The sequence below is a fragment of the Sinocyclocheilus grahami genome, unplaced genomic scaffold (genome assembly GCF_001515645.1).
Source record: "Sinocyclocheilus grahami isolate Dianchi unplaced genomic scaffold, SAMN03320097.WGS_v1.1 scaffold127.1, whole genome shotgun sequence".
NCBI lineage: Eukaryota > Metazoa > Chordata > Actinopteri > Cypriniformes > Cyprinidae > Sinocyclocheilus > Sinocyclocheilus grahami.
This window is the reverse complement of record NW_015505306.1, coordinates 1,219,966-1,233,134: the sequence shown is the minus strand read 5'-3', so window position 1 is coordinate 1,233,134 and position 13,169 is coordinate 1,219,966. Positions and strand designations below refer to the sequence as shown.

The 13,169-nt window shown below is 39.0% G+C and overlaps 2 protein-coding genes across 4 annotated transcripts in view; one reads left to right on the top strand and one right to left on the bottom strand.

Moving 5' to 3' along the window:
- Window positions 1-1,052: 1,052 nt before the first annotated feature.
- Window positions 1,053-7,399, top strand: slc16a3a (solute carrier family 16 member 3a). Of its 2 annotated transcripts, XM_016279123.1 has the most exons (5): window positions 1,053-1,209; window positions 4,101-4,337; window positions 4,625-4,768; window positions 4,849-5,637; window positions 6,706-7,399. In XM_016279123.1, the coding sequence occupies exons 2-5, from the start codon at window positions 4,115-4,117 to the stop codon at window positions 7,056-7,058; spliced, it is 1,509 nt and encodes a 502-aa protein (XP_016134609.1). In that variant the 5' UTR covers window positions 1,053-1,209; window positions 4,101-4,114; the 3' UTR covers window positions 7,059-7,399. The 2 variants fall into 2 exon arrangements, with proteins under 2 accessions (XP_016134609.1, XP_016134608.1); XM_016279122.1 differs by lacking the exon at window positions 1,053-1,209 and having other exon boundaries at window positions 4,056-4,337.
- A 3,494-nt stretch (window positions 7,400-10,893) lies between these two features.
- Window positions 10,894-13,169, bottom strand: part of LOC107590392 (casein kinase I-like) — a 46,736-nt gene continuing 44,460 nt past the window's right edge. For both annotated transcript variants that reach the window (XM_016279120.1, XM_016279119.1), the window contains one exon: window positions 10,894-12,544. Coding sequence is in view for 1 of the 2 variants with exons in the window: in XM_016279119.1 (XP_016134605.1) it covers window positions 12,494-12,544 (51 nt within the window). In the remaining variant the exon portion in view is untranslated. The remainder of the gene's footprint in view (window positions 12,545-13,169) is intronic.

The window sequence follows — 13,169 nt, the reverse complement described above, 5'->3', positions numbered from 1 at the left end:
GAGTTTTGAGCAGTGTAGTTTGTCGTTTCTCCAATCACAAATGCAGACATGGTTTTATGTTTACGCGGCGCTATGAGATGCAACGCGTAAAAAGACTGTATAAGGGGCCGTTCACATGTCGCGTCGTTTGCGTGCTCAAGTTCGTTATTTCAAATGTAGAGCGCAGGCGCGTTCATAATGGAAGCGACACGCTCATTTTTTCCAGGTGCATCCGCGCAGCATCGAGATAAACACATTTCAACTTTTCAGAATGCATGTGACAAGAACCAACCAATCAGCTTCATCCTTTCCCGTAACAACATTGAAAGCTCAGCCAAGATGAAGGAACAGCTGATCATAACTGTACAGGGAAAGCCATTTTTAAATACCTTTAGTAGTAGGGCTACTGCAAGCGATTTTTAGTGCTGCAAATCCATTTATCCTTTGCTGAAACTTCCGCGTCTTCATGGAGAGCGCAGGTCATGGTTGCTTAGCAACGGCAGGAGCGCAAGCGCCCAAACGCTTTGGAAAAAAGCAGAAAGTGGCGCGCCTAGCGTTTTCCACGCGTTTTTAGGCGCGACATGTGAACAGCCCCTAAGTCATTATAATCCGTAATTATGTCCCCACTGGATGCAACAAATGCCTCGTTTATAATGGGTTTTAATGATTTTGTCACATCACAGTATGGCATCACAGTATGGTGAGGGGCGTAACATTTCCGTCACACGCTTGAGGTATTCGGCCAATCACAACGCATTGGATAGCTGGCCAATCACAGCACACCTCACTTTTCAGACCGACGAGCTTTGTAAAAATCGAGTGTTTCAGAAAGGCGGGGCATAGAGGAGAAACAATAATGTACAGTATGTGGAAAATAATGTGTTTTTTTTACCTTAAACCACATAAACACATTGCATTACACCAAATACACAAAATAATGTTCTTTTTAGCAACATCATATGACCCCTTTAATATTTCAAAACTTACTGAACCTGCCAGGTTATTTTTACACAGTTGCACAGAAACAGAAAGAAATGCTGACATCACACGCACGCTTAGGTGGAAATGAAAACATGATGTGAGCAGCAGACTTTAGGACCCAGTCCACAGAGCCAGCTAGTCGGGTTTCTCTTTTTTACTTAGCTACGTCTATAATGTCATACGTGCTGCTAGAAGCGTGTTCCAGTGAACAGAACTGAAATTTGAAGGTGACAGAGCAACATATTTTTAGTAAGTACCATTACAGTTAGTTTATATCCCTGAAGCTTATTATGGCAATTAGAGGATTTGGATAAACATGTTGTATTGCCAAAATGACGTTAATTCTCTCCAGAAGAAGATAAATATATGCACAGATCTTAGGATCGAGTTTAAATGTCAATTTGATGTAATGAAGTTGAGCTGACTAGCTATGAATTTAAATCTGCACGTTATTGTTGATTATTAATTGACATTAGTTGCCCAAAAAGCCTCTAATCACAAAAATGCTAGATGTAGAACACCGTGCATGAAAAGTGATACAGTGGCTATTTATGAACTTAAATAAATAACCTTGCATCACATTGATAAATGTGGACTGCGCATGAGCCTGTCCCGAATCCATGCAGCATCCCTTACCGTATTCCCCACATACAAACGTAACAGGTGACTCGGAAATACGGAAGGCTTGTAAACAAGCAAACAATATTTAAAATAATAGTGCTATACTAGATTAATCGGATTGAAGATTATATTATTAGAGGCTTGTTTTTACAGAAAGGCATCGAAACGCGTAAAAGTGCGCATATTGCGCGTCTGACAGGACGTCAAAACAGTTGTACGCGATGCGAATGGGCATTTTGGTACAAATATGGGTGAGCTCAGACGGTAAGTCAATTAAAGCTGAATAGCGGATATTGTGAAAGATCCGTATATGTGCTGACATGTGCATTAACCCCAAAATTGACCATTTCCTTCACAAAATGTACCATGTTAAACATAGACTTGAGATGACCCCGAACACCTTTGAAGAGATGATGCTGACCACTGCGAGGACCCCAGATGACGCCAACTTGAATCGACATGTACAGCTGCCAAAATGTCTCTATATTATAATCATTATGATCACACTTGTAGGTGTAATACTCGCTTTAATGAGCTTCTGCCTAAAATTAATTAATGTTAGCTAGCTGTATGATTATCTTGAACTGTTCATTTGTGAAATGGACATTACTTGGACACATTCACGTCTGCTTTGTAATGTAATGCATGTAGACACATGCATTTTCTGTAAAGCTGCTTTGAAACAATGTGTATTGTGAAAAGCGCTATACAAATAAATTTGAATTGAATTGAATTGAATAGCTTCCATTCCATTACCAAATGGAGTCATGTATCACTCAGACATGTATCACTCATCAAACTAGAAAACATTCTAATTACATATACAGGTGCATCTGAATAAATTAGAATGTCGTGGAAAAGTTCATTTCAGTAATTCAACTCAAATTGTGAAACTTGTGTATTAAATAAATTCAGTGCACACAGACTGAAGTAGTTTAAGTCTTTGGTTCTTTTAATTGTGATGATTTTGGCTCACATTTAACAAAAACCCACCAATTCTCAACAAATTAGAATATGGTAACATGCCAATCAGCTAATCAACTCAAAACACCTGCAAAGGATTCCTGAGCCTTCAAAATAGTCTCTCAGTTTGGTTCACTAGGCTACACAATCATGGGGAAGACTGCTGATCTGACAGTTGTCCAGAAGACAATCATTGACACCCTTCACAAGGAGGGAAAGCAATAAACATTCATTGCCAAAGAAGCTGGCTGTTCACAGAGCGCTGTACTACAGACAACGTCAGAGGCGTCTTACCTGGGCTAAGGAGAAGAAGAACTGGTCTGTTGCCCAGTGGTCCAAAGTCCTCTTTTCAGATGAGAGCAAGTTTTGTATTTCATTTGGAAACCAAGGTCCTAGAGTCTGGAGGAAGGGTGGAGAAGCTCATAGCCCAAGTTGCTTGAAGTCCAGTGTTAAGTTTCCACAGTCTGTGATGATTTGGGGTGCAATGTCATCTGCTGGTGTTGGTCCATTGTGTTTTTTGAAAACCAACGTCACTGCACCCTTTTACCGAGAAATTTTGTAGCACTTCATGCTTCCTTCTGCTGACCAGCTTTTTGTAGATGCTGATTTCATTTTCCAGCAGGATTTGGCACCTGCCCACACACTGCCAAAAGCACCAAAAGTTGGTTAAATTACCATGGTGTTGGTGTGCTTGACTGGTCAGCAAACTCACCAGACCTGAATTGTATTGTCAAGAGGAAAATGAGAAACAAGAGACCAAAAAAGGCCACTGTCAAAGAAACCTGGGCTTCCATACCACCTCAGCAGTGCCACAAACTGATCACCTCCATGCCACGCCGAATTGAGGCAGTAATTAAAGCAAAAGGAGCCCCTACCAAGTATTGAGTACATGTACAGTAAATGAACATACTTTCCAGAAGGCCAACAATTCACTAAAAATGTTTTTTTTATTGGTCTTATGAAGTATTCTAATTTGTGGAGATAGTGAATTGGTGGGCTTTTGTTAAATGTGAGCCAAAATCATCACAATTAAAAGAACCAAAGACTTCAACTACTTCCGTCTGTGTGCATTGAATTTATTTAATACACGAGTTTCACAATTTGAGTTGAATTACTGAAATAAATGAACTTTTCCACGACATTCTAATTTATTGAGATGCACCTGTACTTTTTATCATTTATATTTAAGACAATCATACAATGTGATAAAAATCATAGTAACATTCTCTCTAAATTCTCTTTCTGTTGTAGATTGAATCTCAGAAAAAATTAAAGCCTGTTTTAGGACCATTAACATTTTTGCATGGTGATATGATTATACACTACAGTGAAGCATATCATTATGATTTTGGTGTGCCATTAGAACCTGGGCATTTTATTAACATTAAAATGTTTTATTACAGCTGCCATTGTTGACCTCCAACTCAAATGTAATTTGACTAAATGTGACTCCTTGTATTAAGGTCCTGAAGGCAATATAATTGACCTGAATACTACAACTTTTTATATTCCCCTGAAAACGTGTGTGTGTGTATGTGTGTCTCATCTCTCCACAGAGCAGTAGAGCATCATGGGTGGAGTGGCACTGGATGACGGCAGTAGTGGAGTGAAGGCCCCTGATGGTGGCTGGGGTTGGGCTGTGCTCTTTGGTTGCTTCATCATCACAGGCTTCTCCTACGCTTTTCCAAAGGCTGTCAGTGTTTTCTTCAAGGAGCTAATTAGAGAGTTTGAGGTGGGCTACAGTGACACAGCCTGGATTTCCTCCATCCTATTGGCTATGCTTTATGGCACTGGTATGTTTACCACCAATCAAACAAAGTCTTGAAGGGGGAGTTCACCCAAAAAAATTTAAATTGTCATAATTTCCAAATATTTATGAATTTTCTTTCTTCATGGGAACAGAACGTTTGAACTGTTTTTGTCAAAGTAACAAATGTCAATGGGGTCTAAAACAGCACTGGAGTAAATGATTACAGAATATTCATTTTTGAGTAACAATCCCTTTAATGTCTTCTAATTAGTTTAAACTGGATTCAGATAGTTCAGATATATAATATATACATATAATTACTCTTCGCAGGGCCTTTATGCAGCATTTTAGTGAATCGATTTGGATGCCGTCCAGTGATGTTGGTGGGTGGCCTCTTTGCATCGTTGGGAATGGTCTTGGCCTCATTTGCCACAAGCATCATGCACATTTACTTGTGTACAGGAGTCATTACAGGTACTTTAGCTATCATTTACTGAAGGATTTACTCTTTTACTATCCAGGGACATGTAAACATTTCTATCTTCTGATTCCAGGTCTTGGAATGGCCCTGAATTTCCAGCCATCACTCATCATGTTGAATCGATATTTCAGTGAGAAGCGGCCATTGGCTAATGGCCTGGCCGCTGCTGGGAGTCCAGTGGCTCTGTGCTGTCTGTCCCCTTTGGGGCAGGTCCTTCAGTATGAATATGGCTGGAGAGGGGGCTTCCTCATCTTGGGAGGGATGCTTCTGAACTGCTGTGCCTGTGGGGCTTTAATGAGGCCTTTGGTCCCACCAAAGAAGCCAGAGACCCCTGGGACTGAAAACACACCAGATGACGGAAACAAGAAAGCAAAGCCCAAGCCCAAGCTGCTGGACTTCAGTGTTTTCAGAGACCCGGGCTTTGTCATTTATACAGTTGCTGCCTCCATTATGGTGCTCGGTTTGTTTGTGCCCCCAGTGTTTGTGGTGAGCTATGCCAAAGAGCTGGGAAACGAGGACACGAAATCTGCCCTCCTTCTTACCATTCTGGGTTTCGTTGACATTTTCGCACGGCCCACGTGTGGCATCATCGCAGGACTCCAGTGGGTTCGCCCTCGCTGCGTCTACCTCTTCAGTTTTGCTCTCATGTTCAATGGAATCACAGATCTGGTGGGCTCCCTGTCTAAAGACTACTCCTCTCTGGTGGTGTTCTGCATCTTCTTTGGCATCTCTTATGGCATGGTGGGAGCATTGCAGTTTGAGGTTCTCATGGCTGTTGTGGGTACAGAGAAGTTCTCAAGCGCCATTGGTTTAGTTCTCCTGCTTGAAGCCTTTGCTGTGCTGGTTGGGCCTCCATCTGCTGGTGAGTGTTTAAATTTCTTTTTAAACTAAAAATGATTTATACTGTAGGTTAGCTTCCTCTCAAACTAAAGTAGGTTGAGAAATAAAGAATCTTATATGTTACTTCGTATGTGAATTTAGATTTTGAATGGTTTGACTGGCCAAGAACAGAAAAGAACATTATATGGTTGTGGGGAACTAGTAGGACAAGCACAGTAATGCATAAAACACAATGCACATGTTCTGCTACAAATGTCACATAAATTGACAAACATTACTGTAAGTAACTGAATGTGCTAATATAGTAATTACAAAATATTTTAATCTTATGACAGCCCATTTTTTGAAGTGAAATTTTTTATTTAAATGTGAATGCATTGATGAATCAATAAATATGCACTATAATTCAATAGTCAATAGACAAACATTACTGTAAGTAACTGAATGTGCTAATATAGTAATTACAAAATATTTTAATCTTATGACAGCCCATTTTTTCAAGTGAAATTTTTTATTTAAATGTGAATGCATTGATGAATCAATAAATATGCACTATAATTCAATAGTCAATCGGGTCAGTATTACAGGTATGTTGTATTTTAAAATAAATCAAATACTTTTATTCAGCAAGGCTGCATTCAATTGATTAAAAGTATCAGTAAAGACATTTTGTAATGTTATAAAAAATCTATTTCAAATAAATGCTGTTCTTTTAAACTTTCTATTCATCAAAGCATCATGAAAAAAATGTATCACAGTTTCCACAGAAATATTAAGCAGCACAACTGTTTTCAACATTGATAATAATAAATATTTCTTGAGCAGCAAGTCAGCATATTAGAATGATTTCTGAAGGATCATGTGACTCTGAAGACTTTAGAAAAGGCTACTGAAAATTCAGTTTTGTGCAATAAATCAGAACATTCAGACAACCCACCAACTAGTCGAATATATTATGTATGTTGATGTGATTTTGTATGTGTTACAGTAGATATTTTACACATCCCTAATTTAAAAACCTTGCTACACTTACTGTAATCTGTTGAGAATCTTTGAATGTTGTTGAAATCCTTGTTCTCACTTTGTCAAGGCCGCCTTTTGGACTCCACTAAGAACTACATGTTTGTTTTCCTGCTGGCTGGGATTGAGGTTGTGGTATCAGCTTTAGTGTTGGCAATATGCAACTTACTGTTCATAAAAAAGAAACATGAGGCACCAGAGACTGCAATAGAGAATGGAGAGACAGTGGAGGCAAAGAATCACTCCAGTACGCCACCCATACAGGAGCCACACAAGGCCCATGGAAACTCAGAGAAGCCGAAGGATTCAGGTGACCTGAGAGCCGAGAATGTTATGAAGGATTCAACAGAAGTGGAAACATTTCTTAAAGATAAAGATGAGCAGAATAAGAACATCCCCTGTAGTCCAGAAACCAAACTCTGATTTACATTACTGCTTAAGAAGAGGTCGGAAAGACACAAATAAGAGGAGATTGAGGAGAACTGTGGTGTTAATGCGTGTCAGTGTGTAGTCCGATGTGATGTCCTAATGTGTGTGCTACTTACTGACAGATGAATATTTAATCAATAATAGAGACCTTCACTCCACTCATGCTGTTCAAAATCACATTTGCACTGCCACACAGAGAGATTTGGACGGGCCACTCTCAATACGTCTGTAGCTCAAAACCACAGACATTTCTTTGACTTAAACCAACGTTAACTAGGTTAAAGGTGCTGTAAGTGATTTTTGTCATGGAATTGTATGGAGAAAATGATCCTACTCACTGAAATCACTGTCCTGAGATATCACACCGATCTCTGTGACAGTCCTAGTCAGTGTTGGGGGTAACGCATTACAAGTAGTGCCAGTTATGTAATCAGATTACTTTTTTTCAAGTAAGTAGTAAAGTAATGCATGACTTTTAAATTTACAAGAAAATATCCGAGTTACTTTTTCAAATAAGTAACACAAGTTACTGTTTTCTTAGTAACTTTTCCCAACACTGGTCCTAGTATCTATAAACAGTAAAAGGAAAATTTGCTCTAGACACTTTTTCAGCCAATCACAACGCATTTGAGGCACTTTCCACCTGTCAATCAAATCGCACGTATACAGCAGTCATATATGTTAAGCCGGAGAGCGTGATGGGTGAAGAGCGGTTTTCATGCATTGGAGGGGTGTTCAATTTTGACACCGCCAAACGTCTTAAAGGAAAAATAGATCGCTTTTTATCACCAGAGGAAACTGAAAGCTTCAAAGATACATATGCTGATTTTGGTTTGCTTAAAATATATTGCTTGTTCACCATGGTTACGCCAAAATGGCAGAGATGTTGAAAGGGGAGGCATGCCTAAAGTCTGAAAAGTTTAATGTTGTTACAGCATCTTTAACTAAGTGCAAATTAAACATCACATCACGAGTAAAGCAGACAGCTATCACAGGAACTGAAAGTGTGTGCATACTCAATTCTGATCATATTCATAGATATCAGCAGAGACATCAGATATCAGCAGAGTTTCCACTTCTTACTCAAATGCACCTTCTGTTCAAACGCTTCTGTAACAGTATGTGTGCCTATTTACAGACCTCATACACTATGTAAAATGCTTTGTTTTGTGCGTTGTGAGAAGTGCGGTCCACTGGCTTTAGTAAACTTCTGAAAATGCCATGATTTCCTGCATAAAGATCAGTACTGTAATATTCTTCAGAATCATTAGAACATTCCTGATAGACAGCTACTGTAATCCTGCTGGATTGACATCTGCCACCTACTGCCCTACTTCAGTTTATATTCTTTGGTATGCCTCAACGTCAAAGACTGAGTGTTTTTTTATGTTAGTGGAGTATAACTGTATTAGTTTGTACTGTGAATTTCTTTTTTGACACTGTTGTGCATTTCTCAAAGACTTAAAAATTTTTACCGTTAGGCTGAGATTGTCATAGCATAGGGGAGTAGAGAGCAGTGTGTGCATACTCAATTCTGATCATATTCATAGATATCAGCAGAGACATCAGATATCAGCAGAGTTTCCACTTCTTACTCAAATGCACCTTCTGTTCAAACGCTTCTGTAACAGTATGTGTGCCTATTTACAGACCTCATACACTATGTAAAATGCTTTGTTTTGTGCGTTGTGAGAAGTGCGGTCCACTGGCTTTAGTAAACTTCTGAAAATGCCATGATTTCCTGCATAAAGATCAGTACTGTAATATTCTTCAGAATCATTAGAACATTCCTGATAGACAGCTACTGTAATCCTGCTGGATTGACATCTGCCACCTACTGCCCTACTTCAGTTTATATTCTTTGGTATGCCTCAACGTCAAAGACTGAGTGTTTTTTTATGTTAGTGGAGTATAACTGTATTACTTTGTATTAGTTGTACTGTGAATTTCTTTTTTGACACTGTTGTGCATTTCTCAAAGACTTAAAAATTGTTTACCGTTAGGCTGAGATTGTCATAGCATAGGGGAGTAGAGAGTAGGTATCTCTGCATTTATATGACTTCATCCTTCAGCAATATTTGCATTTACCTATTTTTTCCTACTCTGAATGTTTAACAAACCTAGTTTTATCGCAACAAATAATCTATATTCTTTATTTACTGAAATGGACCAAATGCAAAACCAAATTAAAGGTCAAATGACAAGTGCTTAAACTCAATTGATATTGTGGTGAAATGCTGGATGACATAAGCATGCACTGTGTCCCGTCGTTTCGATGTGATAGAAATGAGGTTTGACAGCACTGCCTGGTGGCATTAGTTTTAATTTTATACCAGCATCAGGAGGAGACAGCTCTACTACTGGTTAAGCTACTTGCCACGTCAAAGATTTGTACATTAATACATCTGTTACAAGTGCAGCTATGAGAAATTCAGACTCGGTAACCCCAGAATCAGTCACACTGCCCTTCTATATTGTGCCTATCTGAGTCGGGCTGGGAAATATTTGCATTATTTACTTTCAGTTTTCAGACTGACTGTATCATTTGATAATGACCTCATCTCTTGTCTGTTGAAAACATAAAACTAAATCTGCTCAATAAATGTTGAACACACAACAGTTGTCTTTCACAAGTTTAGTTAATAAAAGGTGTTCAAATAGTGAACTGCAGGTGCACTCGTTCACCCAGAAATTAAAATTGTCATTTACTCGCGCTTACATCGTTCCAAACTCAAGCTTTCGGTGTTCATCGCCTAAACACATTGATTTGCACTGAATTCAATAGATTTCTGCCCCTCCATTAAAAGCTAATTCTACCTAAACTTAAACGCTTCGAGAAGTTTTGATGAGCTCTGGACGCCGATCAATGTTTATGTGAATTAAAGCCTGAATTAAATATGTTCATCATATAAAGCTATCGTGTATCACCCACTCGATTCACATGGATTACTTTTATGGTCTCATGACCATTTTGAAGCGCCAAAGTTTAAGTGAAACGGTCTTTTAATCGGTCACGTTTCATTCAAATATATTGATTTGTGTTTCAGGTAGAGTAGCGCTACATCATTTTGGACTCGAATGAAAACAACGAGGCTGTGAGGGATAAATAGAAGTACAGTGCGTTCAACGGATTTGCTCAGCTGACGAAACTACTTCAAAAAAAGAAAAGAACGAATTTTTAGACAAACTCCATCAAATAGATTTGAAAGTTGAGTTGTAAAAAAATTACATGATTTAGGACCTTTATACAGTGCGTGCCATCCCTCACAGCCTCATTCATTCAATAGAACATGGGTTTGGAACGACATGAATAATTGATAGAATTTTTCATTTTTGGATTACGATCTCTTTAAGAAACATTTTATGTGGAGAAAGGAAAATGGGGGGAAAAAACTGCTTACAAGTACTTATTCATTTATTTACACATTTTAAAATACACAAATACAGTGGCAATACAAATGAGGGAAAAAAAATCTTCCAGGGAAAGAAGATCCATAATTCCACCTGATACAGCACAGTGTGATGCAGAAGGACTGGCCAAGCAGTCGTGTGTAGAATGAACCAGAAAATGAAAGAGAAATCCATATTAGCTCGATCCCCGACAAAGTGTACTTGTGCCTACATTTAAACACCACCAGTACGGGAGCGGCTGTTTCTGTGAGACCACCAGTGGAGAGAAAGAATTACTAACTTATCAAATCTAGAACAGAACAAAGTCCCTCACACCTCTCTAAGCACTAGCCTTTTCCCCAAACTCACAATACACACACAGACAGTGGCTATGAAAAAATGGTACTTTGCCATCACTAGAAACATCCTATATACATGACAACAGAATTTAAAAGTTTCACCACTATCCCCCCCACCCACGACTACAGAAAAAGCCTATCCTCTACTCTGCTGAATGATACAGACAGGCAGCTCGCCTTCCATGTCCTGTGACTTATATAGCACCAGTAAGTCAAGGAACCACACTTCTGAAACAAGGGAAAAGTAGTACTAAAAGCATTGGTAATACTCAGTAAATAAAGTTGAAGAAAAACAAAAACTTGCATCGCAATTGTTAAAAGTGTCAAAAGAAAACAAAAACAAATCAGGCATGGCTTAAATGATGGCTGGTGTATTATCAATGAGACAAGCTGGGCTCAGGACATCCATTTCCAAATCCAAACACAAAAGTTAAAAGAAAATGTGCCCGTTTGTCTCAACAAATGCCCCAAGTTTTTCATGTTCATACTCTCAGGTCAGAAAAATGAAGCCCTTTTACTTATTATTAGACTTCTTAAACGGCTATAAATGTCTTTCAGTGACATTGTCCAACAGTCTTGACCCAACAATGTGTGCCTGCATTACTGTAAAAGCATTAAGCTTAGTTCAGGGGGTAAAAAGAAACAAAGAGCAACATTAATAACATCAACAACTCTACAATACAGGCATTTCACAGCATTCGAGAAACAAAAAAAGGCTTGAGGGAATGCAATCAAATCAATGAGCAATTCTTGATAATCGAGTTGATAAAGAGGGCCAGGTTGACGGGTGCAACAAACTAAAAATAATCTAAAAAGGTGTGAAGGTGGTATTGTGGGTACGACTACTCGAACCTTTGCTGTATGTTTCTCTGTCTGGCCTTCGACATAATAAACTACAAAATGACATAAAAAGGACAATGCCTTCATCCTGCCACATGAACAAACAGGCTTTCAAATGTTCAATTTAATTCTGCACATTTCATTAAGCTTAATCCTGTTAAACTATCAAAAAGAGAAAATGATTCACCTGCAAAAAACTGTAACCAGTGTGAAATCAATTTAATCTCTGTTGTACATAAACAAAAAGACAAAAATAAAAGATTACAGTAAGCAAAATGTCAATGGCTATCAGTACAGCTGCATTCCAAGCTGTGTAAAAGTAATTTTTTTGCAACAGAAGAGGGTGAGTTGCGCAATCAGAGCTATTGTACATGGCTTTAGCCAAGAAGCTCTGCTTTGCGAAGAGGCCCCTGGATGGCAGGAGGATGGCCCTCTCCTTCTGGTGTTTGTCAGAGGGCTGAAAGCAGTGATGGCCAAGAATCACGCCCCGCCCCACCCCCCTGTCCCTCCCATCTCGCCAGAGATTGTCTGGCAAAAAGTAATGTTAACAATCCCAACTGATGTGCCCAGGTGTCTTGGAGTAGTGTAGGTAAGGAAATGTTTTTGTGTGTGTGTGTGTGTGTGTGTGTGGAGTGTGTGTGAAAAGAAGAAAACCAAAATCTGTCCATCTCTTGAATTTGCATGACTCAAGTGTGTTTAAATGCATTGAGAGGAAGGTGGAAATGAAGTCTCTTGTTTCGATTTGATTTGCTGAGGTTGATTTCACATGGTTAGAGGCTGCTGGAGTCCTAGTGCAGATCAGGGCCATGGTTGGTCTGCTCTTGAGGTGTGTGGAGGGTCTCATCGAGGTACGGCAGACTGCAGGCCACTTGGGGTGACACGAGAAAGAGCCTGGAGTGGGCAGGAGAAACAGACACATCAGTTTCTGAATGCCACATGATATAAATGCAAACTGTTCCTGAGAGAATCTCAGTAGCTTCCTGAGTTTTTTTAAAAAGGCAATTCACACTGCACTGATAGACATAGACCAATGGTGACAGCTGACCAGTACGTCACTTATCAGACATTCCAAGACCCGACAAACGCCTTATCAACATGTTCCATTGGCAAAAACAAGCACTGACCAATGCCAAAAGACACCCACAGGAGTAACACATGATCAGACAAAAACCAATGAATGTGTCTGTTGCTGTTTGTCGACATCTGTCGGTGCAGTCTGAATTGGCCTTAACAGTGCAATTTTAGTTTGGCTACGTTCAAGCAGTCAGTATTTTGGAGTGATAACTGTTAGGTGTGACTCTTCAAAAAGATGGGAGTGGATTAGATGATGTCTATGGATGTCACCAAATGACTTCACTAACTCTTGTATAATGCCTGTAGCCAAAGCAACAAATAATGATAATAAATAAACACGCATTGAATTTGAATCACACTACTCTTGAAAATATTTATAAAAGAAGTCTTAATGCTGCAATTATTAAAAAAAATACAATAATATAATATAAACAATATATAT

Bases quoted from the DNA above. Each gene is read 5' to 3' on its own strand.
- slc16a3a (XM_016279123.1), top strand. From the start codon at position 4,115: ATGGGTGGAGTGGCACTGGATGACGGCAGTAGTGGAGTGAAGGCCCCT. The intron at 4,338-4,624 runs GTATGTTTACCA...TACTCTTCGCAG, and splicing joins GGCTATGCTTTATGGCACTG to GGCCTTTATGCAGCATTTTA. The intron at 5,638-6,705 runs GTGAGTGTTTAA...CACTTTGTCAAG, and splicing joins GGTTGGGCCTCCATCTGCTG to GCCGCCTTTTGGACTCCACT.